Below are 27798 nucleotides of genomic sequence, written 5' to 3'. Positions count from 1 at the left end.
TAGGCAACATGGCTCCACATGCCACTTCGGGCAGGTGTGCCATAGGTTCGCTATCACGGCCTTAGAAGAACTACTGCATCCTTCTCTAGAGGCTATTGCTACTGTCTTCCCAGAACCAGTACAGAACTTGAGCAAGCTTAATTGTTGGAATTGGCATTTATTTAAAAAGAGACAACTCGGATAGAAACGGAGGGATTGTCAGGGAGAGGAGTACACTCCAGAGTCCATAGACGTTTACTGCCTCAGGAGGCGAGACTTGCGAAGGGAGCCAGGTCCTTGGGCAGTCAGGGATTGCCAGGTGCAGAAGTTAGAGCTCTCAGATCGTGGCAGGCACGCCAGGCGTTTGGCCTGAAGACCATCCCATATCCGGGACATGATCCCATCTGTCCATAGGCACTGGTTGTCAGAAGAGATGAAACATGGCATGGAAAGGCAGGACATGACCTATTGAAAGAATGGCAGAAGAACATAAGTTTAGTTTAGTTTAGTTTTATTGATCTTGTATGCCGCCCATTTCCGAAGGACTCCGGGCAGCTTACAATAAAACAAGGGAAGGGGATAATACACAAAACAACATATTAAAAAACACAACAGTCACAATTTCCGAGGGGCTGGGTATTTCGAAAGCCCCCTGGCCTGCTGGATCAGCCAGGACTTAACGGCTTTGCGGAAGGCCGGGAGGGTAGTAAGGGTCCGGATCTCCATGGGGAGATCGTTCCAGAGGGCTGGAGCTGCGACAGAGAAGGCCCTCCCCCGGGACAGTGTGAGGGAGCTCTTCCTCTTGAATATCATATAATCCTCCAATATCACATCTCTTGATTTCTAAATCCTACTTGGGTGTCATCTAGGACAAGCAATCAAATATGATGGGGCCAAAAACAACCCAAAGTTGTTGCAAATTGGATCATAGATCATTTGTTACATCTCCAGTGTTGAACAATTTGTTCGAATTTTAATAGAATATACTGTATGCTTTGAATTGAGCAAGGACTGAAGGACAGATGACATTGGCTGTGTCATTTCTATATTCGTTTACAACCAGCACTCAGGCAAAAGACCCTTTAACCCCATCTTCCCAAGTCACTTCACCATCATCAATCCCATAATTCATTATTTACCAGAGCAGGGTTGCTCCTTTCCATTTACCCTGTGCGTGGTGGACAATTGATTCTATATATGACAAACTGCATCTTTGTAATCTTCCCCTTCTGCCTATTTAAAATTGCAAATACACCCACTATTATCCTGCTTTATCCTTCTAGCTTTCCAAGAGGCTAGAAGCTTTCGCTTCTTATTGGTTGTCAAGAAGGAAAAATCCTTTGGATCCAGAATGGAAATTCAGGGTATTAATCGTTTTGTAGGCTAGTTTAAAAACAAATTCTTATCAAAATCTGAATGAGAGTTGTGGGCAAGCACCGAAAACAAAATTTTGTTCCAAATCTCCTACTCTCAAAAAAAAGTTTTGGGAGGAGATTGGTCTCTTATCTTCCATCTTAGTCATGTGCATGGAAATCTGTGGAACCCTGTACCATCATCTATTCTACATGGATTTGTGGCCTGACTAGGTGGATTGCTAGATAAAGCTATAAATACAGATAGCCTTTACCAGCCTGATGCCCTCCAGATGTGTTTGACCTCAATCTCCATAATTTCCCAGCTAGCATAACCAATGACCATTATACCCGGAGGCTTTCAGAATTGTAACCTTAACCAAATGGAGGGCTTTAGGCAGAGGGAAGTTGGATAATGAGCTATAATTTCAGCTTTCAGGACAAGAAAGAACTGTGTTTGTGTATTTATGTGTGTGTGTATGTGTGTGTGCGTGCGTGCGTGCGCATGCAATGTTTTGTTGGCTAGCCTGCAAATCTGCCTGCAAGCATTTGCTTCTGCTGTCAGATTATCCCCGAGACAGATTATTTCCTAGACCCAGACACTCACTGTGCAGTTGCAGCCCTTGCTGTATTCAAGACTCAAGCCTCTTTTCTGGGCAAGAGAAAGCTGAGACCATGGCTGGATGAAGGAACAGGCTGTGATCATGACACGATTGCCATCCATCATCCCTGTTGGCCAAGAAAGAAAGAAAGAGAGAGAGAGAGAGAGAGAGAGAGAGAGAGAGAGAGAGAGAGAGACAGACAGACAGACAGAGAGAGACAGAGAGAGAGAGATTAAAACAGGAAATATAAACATTCTATCTGATGCATTAGTTGCAGATTTGACTTTTATAATCAAGCTTTGGCTTGCTGAGAAGCCTGCAAATATATTAATATTGTACATCTTCACCACCCTAAATGGAGCACTATATACAGTATAGTTTTTCTCTTGCAGGGATGAATAATGAAATTAAATGTGGCTTCCGCCTGTAAGACAAATCCTTTGCCAAAATTTTGTAAGCTTGGTCCCCTGAATGAATAATGCATGTGGAGTTTTGGAGTTGGTGGGCTTCTTCCTTTGTTGGCATTGCGTTGACTTACTAAAAGGAGAACCATATAAAATATCTCTCCTGCTCACTCCAGATATTTTATTAAGGCTTTCTTCTTTAATATGCCAAAGGCAAAATTGAAGCTAAAGATTAGCTTAGATTTTAGCTAAACATTGGGAAAAAAGATGCTTTAACAGTATGGGTTACTTGATAGTGGAAGTAGGAGGGAAGTCACTGGAATGGTTTAACCAAAGACCAGACAGCTATGACTTAAAAATGAGATAGTTCTAACCTGTATTGCAGATTCTTTGTTAAACCAGAATATAGATTAAATCAAGGTTTCTTCCAAAATTTGAATTAACAAAGTCTGATACACACTGTGAAATCAAATCCCACACTATTCATATGTGCACATATATTTCTGTGCATTTAGTGTGGGGGGGGGGGGGGTTAAAGCATCTGTGATAGGTAATAAAGTTTTGTGTTCTGTATCTTGGGCAATTAATTCTGGATTTAAATTTCTCATTCCCACAAAACAAACGACAGACTTCTGGTTTTCTTTTCTTTTCTTTTCCCCCCACTGAGAGCAGAAACATATTGTTTGAGTTGTTTGTTATAAGCAGCGTTGAGGTCAGCCTTGGCATAGCCACTCACTATGGGGTAAAACTGTTCCTGGACTCTGTCATTTCAGACCGCAGGTGGGGGCTTAGTTTTGAATGCTTGGTTGAAAAAAATTCACTGCACACAAAAAAAGTAGATGTTAGAGAGAAAAGCTTTGGCCTGGCCTAGTTTTTCCATGACGTGCTGGTTTTCTAAATGTAAGAGGTGATTGTTTTTCTTTTGGGAGTAACTCTCTAATACGTATCGTTGCAACCAAAATACATTTTCTTGAGGTGATTGCCTAGATTAGAGTGAGATTATATGACAAAATTTTAAATAAATGGTATGAATGAAAACAGTCCATAATATAAAGAATGCCAGCAAAATGGGGAGGATTAAAAAAAGAACTAAATTTTACAATTAGCTGTGGACTTCCTGTTAAGTTCTCTGTCTTGGAGACATGCTGTGCTTCATCTTATTAGTTTAATATTTCTAATATAATAAATTTGGGACATCACAACATCTTTTTTTTTCAATTAAATGTCTGATATGCACTGTAAAATGGCAATTTTTAAAAAACAAAAGTCTTTTCCAGTTCTCTATGAAATGTTAAGCTTTGTTTCGCCATTGAATTATAGCCTCAAAAGATTGGCAAACGTTAGGTTACTACTAAAACTGAAACCAACTGTGAATAGTTGGGTCTTTCAGAGACTGGAGTTTTAAATTATTTGTGTGTGTGTGTGTGTGTGTGTGTGGGAGGGGGGATTTGCAATTCCCTCTTCTTCCTTTTAAACTAGGTATAACAGATTCCTTTAGTTTTTTCCTCCCATTATTTATGTTCTTCATAAGAACATTATAGCCTTGTTTTGAGACGTTTCGCATCATGCTCAAAACTGTTTTTTATTAAGCATCCAAAATAAAACTCCAAATTCTTTAGCTATGGGATATTTTACTGATTTTCAAACTAGAGCCCATGAAGGTATATACCACCTTCCATATATACCATAGTCCCTAGTAAAAAAATAAATATATATATTTAAAAACCAGCTTTTAGCTAGTTTAAAAATCTTGGAAGATTGTCACAATCTTGTTAGCTTCTTGCTATTCTTGCCTGAGATTTCATAAGATTTAAGCTGTAAATACCAACATCTTATGAGATTTGGCAAACTTAATGATATTTCACCTATTAGTATTATTAAAGAAATTTTGGAACCTTACCAATGGGATTCATGTGTGTATTTGGTTCCTGCCTATGCTAGGTTACTGATCTTGTCTGTATGTGTTAACCCTCATAAATGTATGATAATGTTATAGGCCTATGCAAAGATTAAAAAATAAGAATGTCTGAATTTGTTTTCAGTTTTCCTGGTCTTAGGGGATCATTCTGTACCTGCAATGACATATTCTTCTCCTTTGAGTGGGCCCTTGTGTTCATAACCACAGAGGCTTTCCATAGCTGGAGTGTAGAGAAAGCGGACATCTTGCATCTCTTCTGGACCCTTGTATACCTGGAGAAACAGAAGAACAGGAATGTGTACAGGGATGGAGGAAAGTGGGAGAATTATTCAGACCAGGAAGGGACTACCATGAGGGGAAAAAAGAAAGTCAAGGCTGCTACTTGATTTGAGGTTTTCATAACCCTACCAGAAGTATTTAGATTGTATCTGCCAGGCTAGAGTTCAAATCTAATTCAGTATAAGCTGATTGAACCAACAGATATCAACCAGTTTTTCATTTTCTTAAAGTATGTGAAGACTAAAGGCATGCTTGAGTAACTTTAATAGGATATCACCATCTTTTTTCAAACTTAAGCAATTATGGAGGAATGAGATAACAATGCAATAATCAGAATCCATGAAATTTACAATGAAAATTGCAGAGTTGAGGACTTTCAGATAAGGATAACCAGTGAATTTTGTTTCACATTATTTTACAAACATATTTGTGTCTTTGAACTTTTGGACAAGACGTTATAAAAAGAATCTTCTGTTAACTGTCTCCTTAAAGGCAGCCTTGGGGGAAGATATCAGTGGATCTCTTGGTTTCTTACAACCATGGAAACTCATTTGGTAATTTTGGACCAGTCACGATCTCTCAGAGTAAGTTACTTCCCAGTCTTGTAGTGAGGGTGCAGAAAGAGAAGAAAATACTTATCACATAACTAAGAGGAAGTGCTTACCTTGGTTGTTTTGATTTCATGGCGTATCCACCACACAGGTTCTCCCACAGAAATGTTCACATGCTGCTTGCTGACACTCACAAATTTGCCTCTGATCACTACAAAAAAAGAGGTGGCAGGTAACATCTTATTTTCCTCAATTCTATCATTAACCATTAGTTATTTCATTGGTTTTAGGTGAAGGATTGTTTGTGATCCTTTAAATTCCTGGTACCTCAGATACAACTCCTGGCTCAATTTAGCCAGCTTGAAAGCCTTAAAGTTAAATTTCTGCCTGGTATCCCCAAATCCTTGCTATAAAATGATAGACAATTGCCTGGGTAGGGTCAGTTGTCGTCCTTCAGCTTTTTATTTTGGGTGATTTTGAAATGATTGTAGAGAGCAGGCAAGGGGCTCTTATTAAGAAATAGCAATAGCAATAGCACTTAGACTTATATACCGCTTCATAGGGCTTTTAGCCCTCTCTAAGCGGTTTACAGAGTCAGCATATGGCCCCCACCAATCTGGGTCCTCATTTTACCCACCTCAGAAGGATGGAAGGCTGAGTCAACCTTGAGCCGGTGAGATTTGAACTGCCGAACTGCAGCTAGCAGTCAGCTGAAGTAGCCTGCAGTACTGCACTCTAACCACTGCGCCACCTCGGCTCTGGAATCTCTGGATTCTTTTCAGGATTTAGAGATATCCACTACACAGATTCTCATACAATGAATCGAGTTATATTATCAGCTATTTTTTTTGGGGGGGGGGGATTGGGGATTATTCTGTGACCATACAGTTCTCAGAAAGGATGGGAAATGCGTTTCTGTCTTTTTTCCTCACCACCTTCCCAAAATAGGTTTTGAGTACTACGTTTGGGTGGAGATGGTATATGATGGTGAAGGACTTGAGTTCAGAATGAAAAGCCAATCTGAACTCTTCCCTGCAGAGCACTCAAGGAGCTAGTGCACAAATACCACTTCAGTAATTGGTAACAAGAATAACGAAGGACATTAAATAGATGAAAACACGTTTACATGTATCTCAGCTCTAACAACACAGCCACAAACATCTTTTCCACAGCAGTATCTTTCAGTTAAGTTAATTTGAACTTTCAGTTACCTATTGCTGAGTGCACAGTAATAAAGCCATGGGCGAATTGTCATCAGTCCAAAGAAAATTACAGGAGAGGCAAGATGTGAAGAAGTAATCTGTCTATCCCTCAACCCATGCCTTTCCCGAAGTTCCTTTCTGTGAAATTTTCTATCTAGTTCTACAAGAATGTGGAGGAGCAAAATTGTGGGTTTCCTTTCTTTTTCTTCTCTCAACTCCTCTCAACTGTGGCTCACAATATTTATGTGTGCTATGCTAACCACCCTGTGTTGTGAATTCAGAACCAGAAAACCATGAACTGGTATAGCGCTATATTGTTAGGTTATGTTTGGGAGAAAGCAGAGCTCAGGTATAAAATACCTGCTTGGTATGCAGAAGATCCCAGGTTTAAAATTCAGTTATCTCTAGCTAAAAGAACCAGATGGCAGGTGATGGGACTGACCTGAAGAATGTAAAGTTATGTTTGAACATCATGCTAAGATGTAGCAAATGTTTGTTATAATTACAAACTGAGCGCTATTCATTCCCATATATTGTTTTCCTCCCATCTCTACCACATGGCAATATATTCTGCTCTTATTTGTTTAGTTGTAAGGATGTCAAAAGGCTAATGTTTCAGGACATCTGTGAATCTTTGTTTTGTTTTAAAGTAGCTTTACCCTTATGAAACTCTGCTTTGATAGGCCTTTCCTAAATGACTAATTCTTAGCTGCAATGGGACACTACTTGAGGGCATACACACAATATTTTTCTAACGAAAAAATCATGTGAATGTGGCCAGAACTGGTCAGAATAGTTAGCATAGGGATCTAGTCTGACTCTGAACTGTAGTAAAACTATAAATTTGTGTTATAATTTAATATCAGTTTGTTCTAATTTAATATCAATGTGACCATCTGGAAGTTCACTGCTTGATTCTGGATATCATCTCAGCTCCCCCATCAGAGTTATTGTCTGGATAAATTGGAGGAAAGGAAAACTATAGCTGCTGCTTTGAGTTTATGGGGGGAGGGCAGGATATGAATTAAGAGACAGATATACAAAGAACCAGAGATTACCTATCCTTGTGCTAAAGGCATTAAAACACGCTGAGTAGGTATTTCATTACCCAGAGGTGAATCTTTACACTTGTTCTTTTTCCAGCTATTTCTCTTATTCTTGCCTGAATGTTATATAAAACCCAGGCATTTTTCAAACAATGAAAACAAAATGGAAAAATCTCAAAAAGTTTTAAAAAATGAAGCCAAAATGGTTGAATAGAAAATATTTTGTGCATTAGAATTGGACATTCCGATTAAACCTGTCCATTTATTTAACTTGTTTTAAATTTTCTACAAAGAGATATTCCAACCTGGTAAATAATGAACTTCTAGGAATATGTGGATTGATTCCTTTGAATAAAGGAAAGGTAGTATAGATGATATTTAAGAGCACCTTATAGGAACAGTGCTAAACATCTGTGTTTTGTATGTGCATAATATCATAGTACTTAATAAGATTTCAAAGGAAATAACTTCCTATATTTAGATATTTCCACAAACTGCCAAAATAGATAAAACCTCAGTATTCCCTGATATACAAACAACTTTCTATTCGGATTACCAATTTATTTAGCAAGGTTGGGAACCATCTCCTCTGCCTTTAACAATTGCCCTCTCTTCTTTTCTTTTTTTTTCTTTTTCTCTTTTATTTTCTCTTTTTTTTAATTTTTCTTAATTTTAGTGCAAAATATAAACTGAATAGATTAATGAATTGTAGAGATACACCAAAGTGAGGAGTAGAGGGAAAGAAGAGGGAGAAGTAAAGAGGGAGTGAGAGGGGAATGTAAGGAGGGTGAGATGGAGGGAAGGGGAGATGTCTGAGGGGGAAGGGAAGTAGAAGAGGGGAATGTTGGAGGGGAGAAATGAAAGTTGGAGGGGGAGAAGAAAGGGTGTATGGGGGATTGAAGTGTTATGTTGGTTTTTTATGGTGGATTTTTTTTGTTATGCACAGTATATAAGTGATTGTATAAAATGAAAATGAAAAATGAAATAAAACAACAATCGCCTGATCTGTATAGCCCAACAAAGGAAAGTTTTCTGGTATATATAAAATTTTAAAGTGGAGGTGGGCAGAATGGCATAAAATCTATGCTAGGCTGCTATGGAAAATTACAGAAATTCTGCCAGAAAGAGGGGGGGGGGGGGAAATCTGGCAATCTTATTTCAGTTGTAATAGGCTGAGGAGTTGATGGGTAGAAATATTCTCCGCCTTTATTCATTGGAAGTATTTCAGAATAATAAATTTATAGCGGTTCTAAAAGTCCTTCAACCTCCCATTCCTATAAATGTGAACATTATGGCTACAAATCATGATCATTATGTATTATTTCTAGGACCAGTGATGGCATGTTTTTCAGCACCAGTTGCTGGGAAACAAGCATAGAGATTCTTGTGGGTTTTTGGAGGCATCTAGTTAAATACTATAGGGCTCAAAATGCTGGCTTTAACAGACGGTTACAGGCAGGTAGTTTATCCAGCAGAACTCCTGTTCTGTCTTTTGTTTGCTAGAAATCACATGTTTTGGGTAAGAGGAAGGAGATGAGACATCAGTTTTGCCAATTGCAATCCCATTTGTTTTTTGTTTTTTTCCACCCAATACTATTTTACAATTTTTTTTTTTACAATTCACCCCAGGAACTAGGAGGGTCACCAAGTCCAACCATTTGCTGATGGCGAAAATAACTATTTGTCTGATAGGTAGTCATTTACACCAAGGGTATCCAACCTTGGAAACTTTAAGCCTGGGAAACTTCAACTCCTGGCCAATTCCCAGGCTTAAAGTTGCCAAGGCTGGAGACCCCTGATTTAGACAACTGGGGGGGGGGAAAACCGAGAGTGATAGAATTTGATACTTTCCAAGGGAAACTGTTCCACTATCAAGCAGTTTATGCCAGCAGCTCCTTAGGAAGTTATTACTAATGATTAGTTAGTGTAGCTTGTAAGGTAATGCGAAACCATCAATTTAATCTACTGTGTCCTTCAGGGTGGCTGAAGATTAAAAGACCCTAATTATTGAGAAAATATTTCCGTATTTGGAACCGCACACGCACATAAAGACACACACACACGACTTTACAATTTGTAAGTATATAGCAGATCACAACGAAATTTATAAGCAGATTGCAGATTGATAGGCTATGGCAGAAGTGATAACTTGAGAGAATGAGATAAGGCACAGGAGAGAGGACGGTTGAATTTTTATTACTGTGTCTATGATTCAGGCACTCACCCATATCAGCATTGCAGTAGGCAGTCTGAGGATGTCTAGGGGCACAGGAACAGGCTGCGGTTGGATCTGCCTTCAGACTGAGGAGGAAAACGCCGACCGCAAGGAATCTGCACATTTTAGAATCCATTTTGAGGCGAGGAGAGAAGTCACTCAGACGCAGCCTGCAGGACAGAGACAAAGTGTTATTCCAGGAGAAGAAGCGGCAGGAAATGAAGGGGTGTGAAAAGAAACATCAGCTATGAAGTACCAGCAGAAACTCCTGGACTTGGGCAACTGTTGGTTTCCCTCTTTATAATACAGCTGGGGACAAGGAGGGGAATTCCTTACTGCCTGGATGAACACGGCTCTTTGTATTTTATGTTATGGGCTGGGCTGGCAGGGCAGGACCTAAATTGAGGGTTAGATGACTGAAGGAGTGAGCCCATTGTGAGGAAAGACTCTGGTTTCATTTTGCTCAATTTATTTACGGTGGCTTCTTCATACAGGAAACACCCTCTATCACCACCCGGCGCAGCCTGGGATATTTACTTGAAAGAAGAAAAAAAAAAGCCTTAGCAGAGCTCGGGGTGACAACCTGTCTGAACAACCATTTCTAACATCAGAGGTTTCTGGGTGTCACAGAGAAAAAATGGGTAAAGGAGAAGATGATGGAGTTAAAAGTAAAGGGAAGGTCTTCCTGGAAATGTTTCACCAGAGGAAATCAGCTGAAATTTCAAAAAAGTGGGGAGCTTACAGAGGGATCCCCTTGAGGTGGGAAAGAGAATCTAGGGAGGTCTTGGTGTGCTGCAAAAGAACGGCCCTTCTCCTCACCTTTCACTCTGTTGCAGTCCAGGCGTCTCTTCAAGACTGCAGCTCCCAGCCCATCGGATTGGTATTTAAAGCTCACCCCGCTTCCCCCATGACTCCCCCTGCTTTTCCTGTCCTATCTGCCAAGGAGGCGTGACTGATCCAGCCTGCGGTTTTTTAGCAGAGAGTCAACCATGCCAGGGTGGGGTGATCCTTGCCTTTAGAGACGGGGAGGAAGGAGCAGCATTAGCAACTTCAAAGGAAAGAATTTGTCAGGAAGTTTTGGATTACTCAACTGAAAAAGAGAGAGGGCGATGATGGCTTAGAAGGGAAGGCAATTCAAAGGGTGTCCAGTGGGTGGCGTTATAGAACTGGTTCCCTCTCAGAATGTCGGCCTTATTAAACTGCCGTAGATGTTATGGTTTAGGACGCCAGCATGTTATTTCGCACTTGTTACCTGATTGCCCTTGCCCGTTTTCTGCCCGTTTTCTCTCTTTTGACAGCTGCATCCAGGTAGCCAAACTGGGCAGAGTCAGTCAGTGAGAGATTAACAAGCCAGCCTCTGGTTTGAAGGAAGCAGAAGCTTTTCAGACAAAATGAACATACTGAAGTTATGGTATACAACATGAATAGGACGGGACTGAAGAAATACTAACAGTGGGATGGGATGGGTAGGAATAGAACAGAATAGAATAGAATAGGCAGATTATGCAACTTTATAAGGGCTCTGAGTTTTCCATCTATTAAATCATATAAAACTTGCACCTTCTATCAATGGTGGATTGTTTTATTGAAAATATCATCTCACCAGCTAAACTGGAGATTCTCAGTCATCCAGGTCATCATTGTCCAAGAGGTGCTTTTTCAAGAGGCAACTGGACTTATTTCTTTTTCTTTGAAGATGTTTTGCTTCTCATCCAAGAAGCTGCTTCAGCTCTGACTGAAGTTCCATTCCCCACCATCCAGTCAGAGCCGAAGAAGCAATTCTTGGATGAGAAGCAAAATGTCTTCCAAGAAAAACAAGGAAGTCCAGTTGCCTCTTGAAAAAACCCCTTTGGGATCACCAGTTAAACCTTTTCCTTCATGACAACAAGTTCTTTCCACCTCTGTATCATACATCTGTGTTTCTCAATACAGGTAACTCAACATCGATCATCATGGAGTTGCCCATTATGGTCATAAGTCATGATGTCATAAAATGGGTCACTCATGTGACCAGCCAGTTTGTTTTGCTGAAAATGGGATGTAAAAGCTGGCTTCCAGCAAAAATGCTGGAAAAGAATGATCACATTATTGTGGGATGCTGCAAAAGGCTGTAAATGCATCAATAAGGCCACTCTGGACAGTTACAAACAGTCAAAAGATAAACATAAAAACAATTAAACATATGTATGTATGTATGTATGTATGTGTGAACCAAGGAGACAGAAAACATGGGGGTGAGTGGCCCCCTCAAACTCCCAAATCAAGTGACAAAACCAGATTTTGATACCCTTCTAAAAGACCAAAGGGATGGGAACAGTTCTCAATTCCCGTGGTCAAATATTCCATGGAAAAGGCTCTTGAGCCCACCAGCCAGAGTTCCTTAGCAAATGGAGTCCAAGATAGGCCCCTTCTGCTTGGAGCGAATGGGGCAGACTAGTCCCACCGGGGCAAAACAGCACCTCAGATATCTCAGCTATTCCAGAAGAGAAATAGCCTAGAAACTAAGAAATTTCCTAACAGAACAATTAATCAGTCGAACGACTTGCCTTGAGAAGTTGTGAGTGCTCCAACACTAGAGGTTCTTAAGAAGAGATTGGGCAGCCATTTGTCTGAAATGGTGTGTGGTTTCCTGCTTGAGCAGAGGGTTACACTAGAAGACCTCCAAGGTCCCTTCCATCCCTGTTATTGTAATATCCTTTTTTGCTATCTTGGTGTCAATGTGCTTCGCTCCTGACTGAACTGCCATAACAAACCATTTGTGAACAGTTTTTTTCAAAATGTTAAGCACTTATATTTGAAAGGGGTTTAGATTAGGAAAAAAGAATTTGAAAAATGAAAAACGTCTGTGTTATATCTTTGCTGACTTTATATAATTTTTACTGCAGAGTTAATCTTCAGAAATACTTTGGATTTAATCTGTGTTTACTGTCGTTTTTTTGATTGTCTATTTGAAGTATCTGTCCTGATGGTATTGTACTTGGGTGGGTGGGTGTCTGTCTGTCTGTCTGTCTGTCTGTCTGTCTGTCTGTCTGTCTGTCTGTCTGTCTATCTATCTATCTATCTATCTATCTATCTATCTATCTATCTATCTATCATGTATCTATGTATGTATCTATCCATCCATCAATCCATCCATCCATCCATCCATCCATCCATCCATCCATCCATCCATCTATCATCTACCTACCTGCCTGCCTGCCTACCTACCTACCTACCTAAACTCTGTAATGGAAAAATGAGCAATACTAATAAAATTAATACAATGTTCTGAACATTTTAGGAGATTTGATTGGCTACTCCCATAAAATTGAATATTATTTTATTAATCAGTTTAGAAAAATATCTTACACATTAATCTATATTGTCTATAAGTTAATTTACTGCCTATCAATCTACACTGTTCCCTGTGCCCTTGTTTACTTTCCTTTGGGGTGAGGGATATGCTGGTCACTCTCCTAACCATGTTTTTTTTTTAAAAGCGCTTTCAATAGTACGTCACATACAGTTGAATGGAAGTCACAAATGAAAAAAAGATTGCCCATCCTGGCATATTGTGGTCTGCCAGGGAGTTTGATAATTCTTTTTTTACTTTTACTGCTTGCCTGGTGGGCTCCAGAATGATGGATTAGAAAGCTAAACAAATATCTTCAAACAGATAAGAGGGGGGAATTGATTTGAACAATTTTAGCTATTTGTAAGTCTTTGGGAATCCTCTTTTCCTCAGAAGATGACACAAGAGCGTCTCCCCTTGAAGCTATGGGCCTACTTCCTTTTTTAGTCGCTCCTACGTACAGTTTGTGGGGCATGGTGAGTGCAACTAAGTGTCAGAACATAACTATTACAATTGTCTTCTACTGAATGACTCAGAAAAGAGGTTCTAGATCCTTTTTTCACAACTGATTAGTAAAAGTCAGCACATGTCTTGCTGCAAAAGCAAAAATCCTGAATGTCATCCAGACAGACAATAGTCAACACATGGCTCCTTCTGCGTAAACAATAACCCTGGATGTCACTCATCCAGACTAATAATCAGCACCCAGCCAATTCTGCAGAAGTAAAAATGGTAATGATGTTTTTTTTATATTGATAAGGATTACCCCAAACATTAATGTACTCCTTGTTCTCTTCCTTCTGTGAGTTGAGATGGCCAGACAAAGCTCCAAATTTGAATTTATAAGGAATCGTTTTGAGGGCCAGGCATCTCACCCAGCATAAAACTACCAAAAAAGAAAAATATACCTAGTTTATTTATTTAAAACAATTGGGGTGTGCTTTTGCAAAATCACCTGATCTGAAGCACAGGAATGTTAGACCAGACAAGGTCAAGATTGTCGTGATACGTCAAAACCGCGCTCAACTAAGCCACACCCGATTAAACCGCATCGCTGACGTCATCAACAGGGCGACAACAGCCAGCGCGGAGAAAGAAGGGCGCTTTAAATAGCGCTTTGAAAGCAAGCTGATTCAACTTAAGGTAAGGGTTAGGTTTAGGGTTAGGTTTAGGGTTAGATTTAGGGTTAGGTTAAGGGTTAGGGTTAGGGTTAGGTTTAGCGTTAGGTTAAGGGTTAGGGTTAGGTTTAGGGTTAGGTTAAGGGTTATGATTAGGTTTAGGGTTAGGTTAAGGGTTAGGGTTAGGGTTAGGGTTAGGTTAAGGGTTAGGTTTAGGGTTAGGTTAAGGGTTAGGTTTAGGGTTAGGTTTAGGGTTAGGTTTAGGGTTAGGTTAAGGGTTAGGTTTAGGGTTAGGTTTAGGGTTAGGTTTAGGGTTAGGTTTAGGTTTAGGGGTTAATTTTAGGTTTAGGGTTTACAGCGTGCTTCTGTCTCTGCGCTGTTGTCGCCCTGTTGATGACGTCAGCGACGCGGTTTAGTCGGGCGCGGTTTAGTCGAGCACGGTGTTGTGGTGGAACCCAAGATTTTCTGGTTGTTATTATCTTGGTGTTTGCTTCATTTTTAAAACAATGTAGAACTCATTTTAGGATTTATACTCTATTTTTATTATTTCCTGACTAAAATTGCCACCACTTTTTAGCAACTATAATAAAAGGCGCTACAGCGGTTATAGAAATGCGCACAAATATGGCCCTAGGGCTTAAGTTGTGATATCTTTGATATGAAGGATAGTGCTACTTTTTCTTACCATTTCATAAAATCACTCATTGTGCCCTTTCTCAACTTTATTATAAGTTCTACCATATGGATTCAGTTGAGTATATGGGATGCTATGTTACCATGTCAGAATGACACAGTTGGGAGGGAATTTGGGGGTCTTTTAGTCCAGCCCCATGTTCAGGAAATCCCCGCTCAGAAAACCTGCTGTCCCACTGCTCAGGAAACCCTATACCATTTCAGGCAAATGATGATCCAATCTCTTCTTAAAAACTTCCAGTGTTGGAGCGTTCACAATCTCTGGAGGCAAGTTGTTCCACTGATTAATTGTTCTGTCAGGAAATTTCTCCTTAGTTCTAGGTTGCTTCTTTCCTTGATTAGTTTCCATCCATTGCTTCTTGTTCTACCCTCAGGTGTTTTGGAGAATGCCCCTGAGATATTGACTCCCTCTTCTTTGTGGCAGCCCCTGAGATATTGGAACACTGCTTTCACATCATCTCTAATCCTTCTTTTCATTAAACTAGACCTACCCAGTTCCAGCAAGCGTTCTTTATGTTTTAGCCTCCAGTCCCCTAATCATCTTTGTTTGCTCTTCTCTGCACTTATTCTAGAGCAGTGTTTCTCAACCTTGGCAACTTGAAGATGTGCGGACTTCAACTCCCAGAATTCCCCAGCCAGCGAATGCTGGCTGGGGAATTCTGGGAGTTGAAGTCCGCACATCTTCAAGTTGCCAAGGTTGAGAAACACTGTTCTAGAGTTTCAACATCTTTTTTATATTGTGGGAACCAAAACTGTATGCAGTATTCTAAGTGTCGTCTTACCAAGGCATTACGAAGTAGTATTAAGAAGTCACGTGATCTTGATTCTATCCCTCTGTTAATGCAGCCCAGAACTGTGTTGACTTTTTGGCAGCTGCTGCACACTGCTGGCTCATATTTAAGTGATTGTCCAGTAGGACTCCAAGATCCCTGTCACAGTTACCACTATTGAGCCAGGTACCACATCTTCTCTACCTGTGCATTTGGTTTTTCTTGCCTAAAGGTAAAATCTTACTTTTTTAGCATTGAATTTCATTTTGTTAAATAGCATCCGATGTTCAAGTCTGTCAAGATCCTTCTGTATCTTAAGCCTGTCATCTGGAGTGTTGGCTATTCCTGTCAGTTTGGTATTGTCTCCAAATTTGATGAGTTCCCCATCTATCTCCTCATCCAAATAATCGATGAAGATGTTAAGAGTACTGGGTCTAAGACAGAGCCTTGGGGTGCCCCACTGCAAACTTCCCTCTGTGTGGGTGCAGTTACATTGAAAACTACACGTTGGTCAGCCAGTTATGAATCCATTTGGTGGTGATGTTGTCTAACCCACATTTTCTATCTTATCAAGTAATAAGTTGTGGTCTACTTTATCAAATGCCTTACTAAAATCCAAAAAAATTATATCCACAGCATTCCTCTGGTCCACTAATTTTATCACTTTGTCAATGGCACACATCCTTGTGGCTGCATACACTCTGTTTTCTAGTAAAGACACTGCATATCTTCTGAAACATTATTGGAATATTTCTCATCAAGAATGCTAGCTACGTAGTTATTGACACAATAATAGTAAGAGAAAAGGCTTTTTTAAAGTGAAGAAACCTTTTTGGGCTTCTTCAAACTTCTTGTGTTCTTCCTCCTAGCTCTCCTTCTTTGTAGAAAATGATAAGGGTGTTTGGAGTTTTCTCACAAAATGATCTAGAAGTGTTACTTTAACGAACAGCTCAGATTTCTGGACTTTGCAGAGGTTCGGTTGTGCTCTTCTCAAGAAACTTTTGCTGCTGAATCTTCAGAAACCGGCTGAAATGTTTTCCTGTGGAAGAGCAAATGAGAGGTTTAGAAGTGATGTTTATTGAAAATGAAACACCCGGGAAGAAGAGTGGTTATTTGCTGAATCCTTTAAAACGTCTCTGAATTTTTTAAATCACAAAATAATTTGGAGCTGGGTTTTATTACTTTGCAGGAATGTAGTCCTGTCAGAGTCCATGATGTCAGCATCCTGGGTCAAAAAAAATAACAATCCTCTGATGCTGAGTGATTGCTAGATGCTGTAGTGTCCCAAAAAATGTAAGAAAGCCGTGTGATTTTGCTTTATATCCTTACAAGGTGAGACATTGTTTAATCCTTTCATGGGCATTTCTTGTCAGGAATGACAAAAAAGAGGATACAATGCAATGATGGAGCCTGGCCTGCTGAAGAAAGTATTTGTATTTGTATTTGTATTTATTTGTCTTGTATGCTGCCCACTCCCGAAGGTCTCCGGGCGGCTCACAATAGACAAGGAAAGGGGGGAAACTAGACAAAGACAACACTTTAAAACAAAACCGCAACATTCACAATTTCCGTGGAGCTGGATGTTTCACAGGCCCCCCCCAGCCTGCTGGAGCAGCCAGGACTTGGTGGCTTTGCGGAAGGCCGGGAGGGTAGTAAGGGTCCGGATCTCGACAGGGAGATCATTCCAGAGGGCTGGAGCTGCAACAGAGAAGGCTCTCCCCCGGGGGGTCGCCAGCCGACATTGGCTGGCAGATGGAATCCGGAGGAGACCTAACCTATGAGATCTAATCGGTCTGAGGGAGGTAATCCCTCAGTCTGGAAAGTCTGGAGGAAAAGAGAGCAAGGAAACATGCTCATCCCACATAACTCCCAATCTCTGCCAGCTTTGTCATACTTACCCGGGGATAAATAGCCTGAATCTTGCCATTCAAGAGCTTCCTAACTTCTGCCCATAGTGATTTTCATGTGTGTGTGTGTGTCAGAGGGAGAGGGAGAGGGAGGGAGACGGAGAGAGAGAGAGAAAGGGGGAGAGAGAGAGAGCGGGAGGGAGAGAGAGGGAGAAAGGGGGGAGGGAGAGAGAGCAGGAGGGAGAGAGAATGAAGGAGAGAGAGGGGGAGAAACAATGGTGGGATTCAGCCAGTTTGCACCACTTTGGGAGAACCGGTTGTTCATTTTCTGAGCAATTTGGTGAACCGGTTGCTGGAAGAAATCATTAGGACAGAGAACTGGTTGTTAAATTATTTGAATCCCACCACTGGGGAGATGGAGAGAGAAAGGGAGGGGAGAGAGAGAGAGGAAGAGTGAAAGAGAGGGAGGGAGGAGGTGGAGAGAGGGAGAATACTATTCCATTGGAACATGAATATCGAAACGGGAGTTGCCAGAATTTCTTCACTTAGCTACCTCAATTGTGTGCCTCATCCAAGAGATGAGTACATGGGAGGGGGAACATTTCAGGGGAAAGGAGTGTAGCAGCCGTACAAGAATGGATAATTATGTATTCTTTGTCAGTTCTTGCATCTGCCAAATAGGAAAATGGGAATGAGCAGCTGTGCTAGATTATAAGTAGAGGTGTGTGCCAGACTGTTCCTTTGCTATAGAATTAAATGGATGGGTTAAACGGTCTCTCTCTCCCCCCCCCCCAATATCTTGGGTTGTGACAAAGGCAAGGGTAACATTTCTGAAACTATGCCTCAGTCAGGATCTTTGTAGTGCTGGTTCCTTTTATAAGACATCTCTGAATAGTACTCCTGTTAAATATGCCATCATCACAATGCTAGCACAGAATATGCAACTCTCAGTTTATAATGTCTAGCTGTGCCTTTGCACTATTATGTATTTCCCCTCTTCTGTTTACTATAGACTGTAATAATTGTTGCTTGATATAAAAGCCCACAAAAGTGATTATTCTGCATATTTTAAAAATAATGTTGCTTAGAAAGTAGTGTTCTATGTTTTTGAACTGTCTGCAAGAGAATGGAATTCCTTTCATCTACAGCTATTATGGAAGTAGAGGATCTTAACATAAATAAGATACTAAAAATAGTTCCCATCATGCGGTATTGAAAAAAAGGGTGGATCTATAGCAAAATATTTTTCCCTTCTTTCTCAACCATATTGGGAATGAAGCCAACAAATGGAAAGACAATGGAGAGACTTGTTCTTCATCCAGCTTCATCTGCCCATTTGCCCTCACAGAATTCTGTGCACTCACCTGTTCTGCCCCCCCTCTACTTCAAAGGAAATATCTTTATCAGTCCTGGCTCAAGCTGGCTACGAGCCCAAAAATAAACGTAGATAAAGTCTCTGGCAAAAAGTTACACAGTAAAAGCAAAAACAAAAAGCTCTTACAGCAAACCAGGTTTACAGAAAGCAAATCACTTATCCAAGTGCCTCTTTGAATCTCGAAACGATGAACCACACACGACGAACCACGAATGACGAACGACGTTGACTTCTGCAACTAAGGCGTGGCACCATCCGTCTTTTATCTGCAGAAGACGACCCTAACGAGCAACAGCTGCTCATTATTCCTGCATCCCGACACAACTCACAGCAAGCTTCTGCTGAGTCACAACCAGGGGTGGGTTTCAACCGGTTCGCGGCGGTCCCCGCGAACCGGTTGGTCGGCGAATCCGGAAGTAAGTAACTTCCAGCAACGGCGAAGGGCCCACCTGCCTGCCTGCGTTCCTTACCCGGTTTTGACGAGTTCTGTGCTTCCACACATACGCAGGCCGCATACAGCGCCTGCGCGATCCTCCAGGAGCAGCTGGAGCATCGCACAGACGCTAGTACGCATGCGTGCGCTGCGCGCGTGCACGAGGATGCCGCCAGCCCCGTTCCAACCGAACCGGTTGGAACGGGGCGAGAAACCCACCCCTGGTCACAACACTCACCTGTATGGAATTCTTAGGTTGCCTAGTTAATTAGGCAATTGGCTGTATAAGGCTAGGCTAGGATAGGATGGTTAGGACAAAGAAATCGACAAGTAGATGTATTTTCTACAGGGTCATTTTCCACTGTATAAAAGGATAATCGGTTTTTAAGCTATGTAGAATTTTTTTGTGGGAGATTAATATTCAGTATACTATTTCTTTGTTGATCTTTTGCCAGGTATTTGATTACTGTTGCCAGATCTCTGTGACAGAGCATCTCCTAGTGGCAAAATGCTTTGTACGCAACCACCTCAACTCAGACCTTTTTTTTTTTTACATAGCAGATACTTGTGGTTGTGGTCGTATGAAATTGCATGAGGAAAGTATGACTTAATAGCCAAAAGGGCTTCCTATTGAAATGCAACTTAATCATATGAAATCTTTGGTCCTTCTGCTTCAGCATAGAAGAGAGGATGGAGCTTCCAAACAGAGACCTTTTTAATTTGGCATTGTCTTGGAACTGCTCACACTTCCTTTCATGTCTTTTGTTTTTCTTTTGTAATTTAGACAATTATTTTTTATTTTTTTTTAAATTAAAAGCATCCCAGAGCCATTGGGAGTCAGGCAGTGTGTGTACAAATAAATGAATAGAATAAATAAATAAATAAATAAATAAATAAATAAATAAATAAATAAATAAATATAAATAAGCAAACAATAAGGAGGCAGTTCTTTAGATTCTCATGATAATTCCCTCTCTCGGTTGAAATGTGAAGGAACTTTGGCATCTTCTGCAGCCAAAGAACCCAGGCATTTCCTTGCCTGGATATAAATTATTTTTTCTTCATTCTTGTGTACTTCAAGACTTCGTATCTTTAACGATGGGTGTCACTTTTGTGCAAAACTTGTTTGACACCTGATTATCAGTGGAAGGTCTGTTGCTCTTCGTGACAGGGGAATTAAACACGAATGTTAATTGCTTGAACCTCCCTGGCAGGGGACACACGATACTTGCAGTGGCTTTTCTTCTCTTTCTCCTATTTGTAATCATAGGCATAGAAATTGCCTAAGATAGGAATATAGAGAAAGTAGGCTTTATATACCCTCCCTCCTTCTCCCTCTCTCTCCCTCTTCTGTTCTTTTTCTCTGAGAGGCTTCATTACAGAAAAAAGGACCAACGCAATCTCAGGAAAGTATCATGGACATTTATATAATGGTACAATCTCAGAAGAAGCCACATGGCATTAACTATCTCTGAAACTTGACCAGGAGAATTCAAATCTTATTCTATCAGAGTGGTTAAGGCACTAAGGTAGAAACCAGGAGATTGTGAATTCAAGTCCTGTCTTAGACATGAAAGGCAACTGAGTGACTTTGGGCCAGTCACTATCTCTCAGCCCAACCCACTTCACAGGGTCGCTGTGAAGAAAATAGGAGAAAATTTTATTTGGATATGTTCTCTCAGAGGTGATATTCTACCGGTTCGGACTGGATCGCCTGAACTGGTAGTGGAAATTACAGGTGGCTCCGCCAACCCACACCTGGCTCTGGGGCATCCCATTTAGGCCCTTTTTTTGCCCAAAGCACATGCGCACACGCTCACATTTGCGAACTGGTAGAGAAGGGAAGTGTATACCACCCCTGGTTCATCCCCTTGGGTTGTTTGTAAAAATAAAGATTGGATGGGTGGGTGGATAAACAAAGAATTCCTTACCTACTACATGTTGCTGTAGCTATGTATGCCTTCAATAAAACAGTCTTAACATAATACACCATAGTACAAATTATTGTAATTAATATGAAGCAATAATAAAATATCCCTTTTTTATTTCTTTAATCAACTTTGTTCGCAACATAGAGACTTTACATGTAGTTTTCTTTGGCTGCTGTATGGAAGTGATTTGCCATTGATTTTTCTAGGATGTTTTTTTCAACTTCCCAATTTAGCTCACAGATCTAGGGTTTTCTAATAGTTTCCTATCCAAGTATTAATCAGATTCAATTTTCATAGAATCCGATAATTCCTGAATTAGATCATTTAATCCAACCCTCTGCAACAAACAGGAAAACCCTGTGCAGCAATTAGTTGAAAGCTTCTAGAGATGCAAACCCGCGATCTCATTAGAGAGGCAATTTTTCCATTACACTTAGACAAAATCTGGGTTGTCTGCAACATACACTTGTTATTACTAGTCCTAGTTTTTGTAGCCATGGAAAACAGTTGTTGACCATTATTCCAAGGATACACTTTTATATACCTGTGGTACATCCTGAAGCTTGGTTTGAGATCACCCAAGGTTGTATGAGAGAACTACAATAAATATAAGCCAAAGCCTTCAGACAGTAGGCAGGTCTTAATTTGGCCATAAAATAGTTGAGTTTGAGTTGACTTTATTGGTCTTGTATGCTGCCTACTCCCGAAGGACTCCGGGCGGCTTACAATAAACAAGGGAAGGGGATAAATAAACAAAACAACACTTTAAAATACGCAATATTCACAGTTACCGTGGGGCTGGATATTTCACAAGCCCCTCGGCCTGCTGGAGCAGCCAGGACTTGGTGGCTTTGCGGAAGGCCGGGAGGGTAGTAAGGGTCCGGATCTCCACAGGGAGGTCATTCCAGAGGGCTGGAGCTGCAACAGAGAAGGCTCTCCCCCGGGGAGTCGCCAGCCAACATTGGCTGGCAGATGGAATCCGGAGGAGACCTAACCTGTGAGATCTGATCGGTCTATGGGAGGTAATCGGCAGGAGGCGGTCTCTCAGGTACCCAGGTCCGATGCCATGTAGGGCTTTATAGGTGATGACCAGCACCTTGAAGCGGGTCCGGAGACTAATGGGTAGCCAGTGCAGCTCACGGAGGATAGGTGTGACGTGGGTGTACCTGGGTGCACCCACAATCGCTCGCGCGGCTGCATTCTGGACTAACTGAAGTCTTCGAACACTCTTCAAGGGCAGCCCCATGTAGAGCGTGTTACAGTAATAAAATAATAAATGCCATTGGGAAATGGAAATAAAGTTAGTATCGGCTCCAGTTTGGCCTTGATGGTTCCTGTTGGAAAGAGCATTCATAACCTGGAAGAACAAAGCCAAGAAAGCTCTCTCTTGTTTCATTAGATTATGTATAGTTCCCAGCTCTTGACAATAGCTCTTTGGCAGTGTGTGTATATGTAGCAGAATAGAAATTAAATAAACTTTTATTTATTTAAAATTCTCAGGAAGAATGCTGATTTCTGGATATTTTTGAGGCATACTTTGTATACTTTGTGGTTTGGTGTAATTCTAGTGAAACATCTTGGGGGAAAAACTTTTCTGGGTTTGTTTTTTGAGCTGTTGAAGCATAAAGTTACATAATAAATATAGAAAAAAATATTGTTTAGACTGTGCCATTGGGAAATGGAAACCAGAGGTCATAAAGATATGATTCATTATTTGTTTGTAAATTCTGAACATAGTATAAATTCTGCCAGTTCTTCTTCTGAATTGTATTATCCCAGAAATCAAAGTATCTCATTTTTGTTTTTGAATATGTATAGTTTTTGTTTGTCGATAGATCAAATGAGATGCATGGGTCAGTTGTTAAGGGTTAGAAAATTTTGTGTGACTGTTCCCTAAATTCAAATGTGAATTAAATTGAAAGCAAAAAATATTGCTTTGTTTAGCAAAATAATAGATCAGGTCAGTTCTCTGGCCACTGTTTCATAAACCATAGATTATAAATCCATTAGCAAATGCTGTTATTGCATACTTTATGTTCTGATACCCGCTTTCCAACATGTGTTGGCAGCAGTGCAAAGATTTTGGCTGCTATGGAGTGACACGCATAAGCTTGCCAGCTGCATTCATACTGGGGTCTGTTATGTTGCTTAATCAGGAAAATAAATTAGGATTGTTGCTGGCTTATTTTGTTTATTACCTTAAAACATATTTTATACCAGGATAAACATGGAGCTCTGATTTTACTCAGACCCGAATCTGTGCATCAAAACAAGTTAAAGAGAGAAGAATATGGAACAGTAATAGCATGAGCTGTGGTGGTGCAGTGGTTAGAATGCCGTATTGCAGGCTAACTCTGCCATAGCTAGGAGTTTGATCCTGACAGGTCAAGATTGACTTGGCCGTCCATCCTTCCGCGGGCAGTAGGCTGACATTTGTAAACCACTCAGGGAATGCTGTAAAGCACTATGAAGCAGTATATACTTCTAAGTGCTATTGCTATTAATAGATCAGGGCCAAAATGATTTATGAAGCTAAGAATGAAGTTCTCAGAGCATCCCAAATATTTGAAACTGCTTTATTTGGCCAAGTGTCCTTTTTTCCTACATATTTCCACAAGATAACTTCTATGCAATACATTAACTTATTTTGGGATGCATTGTGTAGGACTTTTGCATTGATTAAATGCACAAGTAGAATTGTTACCGAGAGGGTGGAAGACTTTGAAACTCTTTTCACATATGCTTTTGGATGATCAGTTAAATTGGAAATGCAAATTCCATCATAATTTTCTTTTCCAATCCAGTTGGGTGATGGATTTGTACTGTATGTGTATTTCAAGAAGTGCTGCTGTAGCATCAGATAATAATGCTCTGAGTTGGTATTTAAAATCTGACAGTACAATTTCACAATTGCATCTCTAAGACAGTGCCTTTCATAGTTAGTTAATAATGCAACAGCTGCCCCTGAGTGCACTTCCACGTGCTACTGTTTCCATTCCCCAATCCTTGAAAATCATTTTGACATCAAGCATATATTTTCACGTGTTTGTTTTGGTATTACAACATGCTACCTGTCAAACAAAATATTCTTATATACATTCTGGGTGAAGGATGTGATGATTATAAAATACCCTGGTTTCACATCTAGATGCTTTTCCCAACATTGCCTACCCTGTTTTTAGGTTGTTATGGAGATCTATTATTTCTGCAAAATTCCTCCCAACTTTTTTTTGGGGTGGGGGACAGGGGGAAACCACTGAAAGAAGACAGAAGAACCTACGAAATGTTCCTCTCCCTTTATTTCAGCTGTATTTTAAATAACCAAGTTTATGTGCTAAAACCGTGCTATGAGTTCACAATGAAAGAAAAATCATCATTAGTATTGTAGCAATGATGTTTAATTTTGATGTAGGCATTTAACTAGGTTTTTGAGACTGTAGTTCAGAATTAGTTCATCTACTTGAATGCAGAATATCCCTGTCCAAGTCTTAGCATTTCTAGCTAGGTAGGATTGGGCATCAAGTGATGAGGTCTCTTTCTCTCTGAGACATTGGAGAATTAGTGCCAGTCCTGACTCCAGTGGAAACAGCTGAACTTGATATAAGGCTTTTGCTGTGTGATTAGACACACTATTGCCATTAATGAATGCCCTAAAGTCCTGTGGCTTTTCTGCTAAGTATTAAATGAAATGAAAATGAAGCTTCCGCCACCAAACAAAATCCTGTTGCCTTTTGAAAAAGCATCTTTGGGACTTCCACTACTTAGCTCTACAAAGATGTCTCCTCCTCTTATTTCACTCTTTCAACTAATGAAAGAAGGACTAGATTATAAAAAATAAACATATTAAAGAATAAAGTTCATGGATGGATGGATGGGTGGATGGATGGATGGATGGATGGAAGGAAGGAAGGAAGGAAATTTATTTAGATCAGAATAAAGCATAATATTAAGTGTGCCTGTTTGCTTAAGTGATTTAAGTTACTGTTTCTGAACTTTCTAGTGGTGGTTTCCTGTCATTTTTAACTGTGCAATATTAGGTACATATCAAGCTCCGTAAATACAATACAGTGGATACTAGTCCAGGAAATCTATCCCAAAATAGTTGTGAGTCTTCAGAGTGCAGAGAGTATGAGAGGTGAGGTAAGTGATGAGAACAACTTTCCATTCACCAACATTACCAATGTTGGTAATTCACCAATTTGCCAACATTAACATTGTGGTATATAGACTCAGGGTGTCCCATGATATACATCCAAACTGCTTTGTAAGGTGAGGAGAAGAAAACCAGGAAGCTGCATAGTTTAAGTGAGTTCATTCTTTGGCAGGGAAGGCACGGACTAGAATGACTCAGCCACGATGGCTTGGTGGGCTAAGAGAAAATGCTATTTCAGGAGATGGAGCTGCCTTATACAGGAGAGAGGACAATTTTCAACAGGAATTCTGGAGCTGTCAGAGAAAAGACAGCAGAATTGTACACGAGAACTGGATGACAGAAGCATCTACAGGATAATTAATATATTGGGCTTCTTCTGTCAGATCCTACTTCACTTGCCTTAGTTGAATTATCCCTACAGTATTTCCTCATTTTCCGCCTTGCCAAGATATGCTACACACACCTCTAGTTTTACACTAACCACCTTTGAATGATCAAGAAACCAATATAGCCCATAATATATGGATAATAGGTTCTACACTCACTTTGGTGGGTCACAAGCAGGTCATGCCGCCACAAGCAAATTCAGACATTGTCAATTCTAGAATTATTAGTGAATATTTAAATTATTTTCAATTTTTGGAGAAGGATATTTTAATTTACTTTATTCATTAAATTTATATGCCGCCATCTTATCATTGTTGTCGCCGGGGCGGGGGGGGGGTTTATTTTATTTTATTAATTTATTAGTTTTATTGTTTTTATATGAGGTTTCATATTCTTGTAAGCCTCCTTGAGTTGCCATGTGCGAATAGGCGGCAAATTTCCAAATAAAGAAATAAAAATAAAACCATCCAAAGCAACTCTGGGGAGAATATTGTGACAGATCATTAAAAAGATGGTGATTACATGGCCGTCCCTTCTCTCGATTTTACCTCAGTGATGGTGCAAGATCGTGTATCACAGAAAAATATGCCATTGCTATTGCTCGTCTAGTTTCTTCCTGATACTGGGTTCATGGCTCATGTAAAGAGTTATATAGTAGCTTTTAAAATTGCGCATTAGAATATGACTCATGACTAGTTTCTGGTCTTCAGAACGGCTGACGAAATGTAGCTCGGCAGAGCGAGGAACGATCTGGCACGAACTGAAGCCGTGGTTTTGTGCAGGAGAAAATCAGGAAATCTCTATCACAGGATTGTCTCAACTGTGCAAATCTCCCAGCCTCACCTTCTTTGGAAGATTAGACTGGAACATCCAATTCAAAAAAGAGGGCATAGTCAGGGCTGGGCAGAAAGTCTTAACTGACACCCGTCTTGACAGAATAGATGTTGCAATTGTGAATACCAAGAAACAGGGCAACTGTAACGACAACAACAATTTATTATTACAGTTTTAGACCAGCGGCCGGAACAAATAAAAGCACTCAGTATATATACACTTAAAACTTCTAATGTAAAATAATAAATAACAACTAAAACTTATAATAAAATCCAGTGTCAATTATATACGGTCTGATTGTAAGATAGTTGCAATCCCTAAACTGTGTGGTCTGTTGTAGGTTCAATGCTAAAAGAGAAGTGACTAATCAGTGCAAAGGGTTTGCCACAATTGTTATATAACATCGCTATGGTGGAGACACTTGTTTGTGACAAATCCCCGGTGCTGCTGCTAAGAATCTGGCCACCTGCGCTGTAGTTATGAACTGTTCATCCTTAAGCAGCCATTGGAGATAGGCAACTGTAAGACTATTTTCTAACCTTGTTAAGGAATGTGTGGTAGTGGCTTGTAAAGCTTGCCTCTTTATAAACGATTCTCTGCTTTTCATTTCATTTTCAGACCTCATAAGGACAAGGTTATGCCTACTTTGATGCTGTCAATGATCACAGTACCAAATTATAATTCATAATTTTGCTGCGTGACATACTAAGTGAGATAGCTTCCTTCCTGTATTGTAGTGCAGATACAGCATTACAGGAAAAGTGAAATTTGTATGCAAATGGAAGGGAAGAAAGAATATAATCATCTCTTTGAATACCCTAATTATAGTTTAGGAGATTAGGCAGGATTACATTTGTTCACAGATGATTAATTAGATGGCTATTGGAGACAGTCACAGGAAAGTATGCGTTCTGGATGCACATGTCCAGACAGGCCTATTTACACATATTTTTCACTTGAATAATCTGCCAATGTTATCTACTTATAGTGTAAAGAGACTATCAGTAACATTCGTCAGAGAAAGTCTATTCTGGATACACTCCCAAGAGTCCTGGAGAAATGTGGCACGATGATCTATTCTTTCAAAGTAACCTTGGGTATTTCCAAATGAAGCTTATATCACACGATTTATGTAATTTTGGGGGGCATTCAAAATTATTATTTTTCAGTTATTCTGTGATTTTTCCATGGTTTCCCATGATTTCTTGACCTAAGATAAAGAGGAAAGGATTGCCCCATTCCGTAATGCTCTTTAATTCGGTACTTCTGGCTATCCATTTGAAAGCCAATTCTGATCACGACGAGGCATTATTAGCACAGAACAGTGGTATTCAGCAGGTTCTGACCAGTTCTGGAGAACTGGTAGCGGAAATTTTGA

General features: G+C 40.2%; 2 protein-coding genes across 3 annotated transcripts in view; one reads left to right on the top strand and one right to left on the bottom strand.

The window, feature by feature from the left end:
• Positions 1 to 27798, top strand: part of SYN1 (synapsin I) — a 119620-nt gene that overhangs the window by 48927 nt on the left and 42895 nt on the right. The window lies entirely within an intron of this gene.
• On the bottom strand, positions 138 to 10564 carry TIMP1 (TIMP metallopeptidase inhibitor 1). Of its 2 annotated transcripts, none has more exons than XM_032211440.1 (6): positions 10368 to 10564; positions 9558 to 9718; positions 5199 to 5296; positions 4410 to 4527; positions 1939 to 2060; positions 138 to 444 (listed from the first exon to the last, which is right to left on the bottom strand). In XM_032211440.1, exons 2-6 carry the CDS (start codon positions 9682 to 9684, stop codon positions 235 to 237), a joined length of 675 nt encoding a protein of 224 aa, XP_032067331.1. In that variant the 5' UTR covers positions 9685 to 9718; positions 10368 to 10564; the 3' UTR covers positions 138 to 234. The 2 variants fall into 2 exon arrangements, with proteins under 2 accessions (XP_032067331.1, XP_032067332.1); XM_032211441.1 differs by lacking the exon at positions 10368 to 10564 and adding an exon at positions 9805 to 9956.

Source organism: Thamnophis elegans, chromosome 2 (genome assembly GCF_009769535.1).
Source record: "Thamnophis elegans isolate rThaEle1 chromosome 2, rThaEle1.pri, whole genome shotgun sequence".
Classification (NCBI taxonomy): domain Eukaryota; kingdom Metazoa; phylum Chordata; class Lepidosauria; order Squamata; family Colubridae; genus Thamnophis; species Thamnophis elegans.
Note: the sequence above shows the minus strand (reverse complement) of the source record. Positions and strands in the feature narration are given on the sequence as shown.

Bases quoted from the DNA above. Each gene is read 5' to 3' on its own strand.
- TIMP1 (XM_032211440.1), bottom strand. From the start codon at position 9,684: ATGGATTCTAAAATGTGCAGATTCCTTGCGGTCGGCGTTTTCCTCCTC. The intron at 5,297-9,557 runs GTGAGTGCCTGA...CTTTTTTTGTAG, and splicing joins CTACTGCAATGCTGATATGG to TGATCAGAGGCAAATTTGTG. The intron at 445-1,938 runs GTGAGTGTCTGG...TTCTTTCAATAG, and splicing joins GCAAGGGCTGCAACTGCACA to GTCATGTCCTGCCTTTCCAT.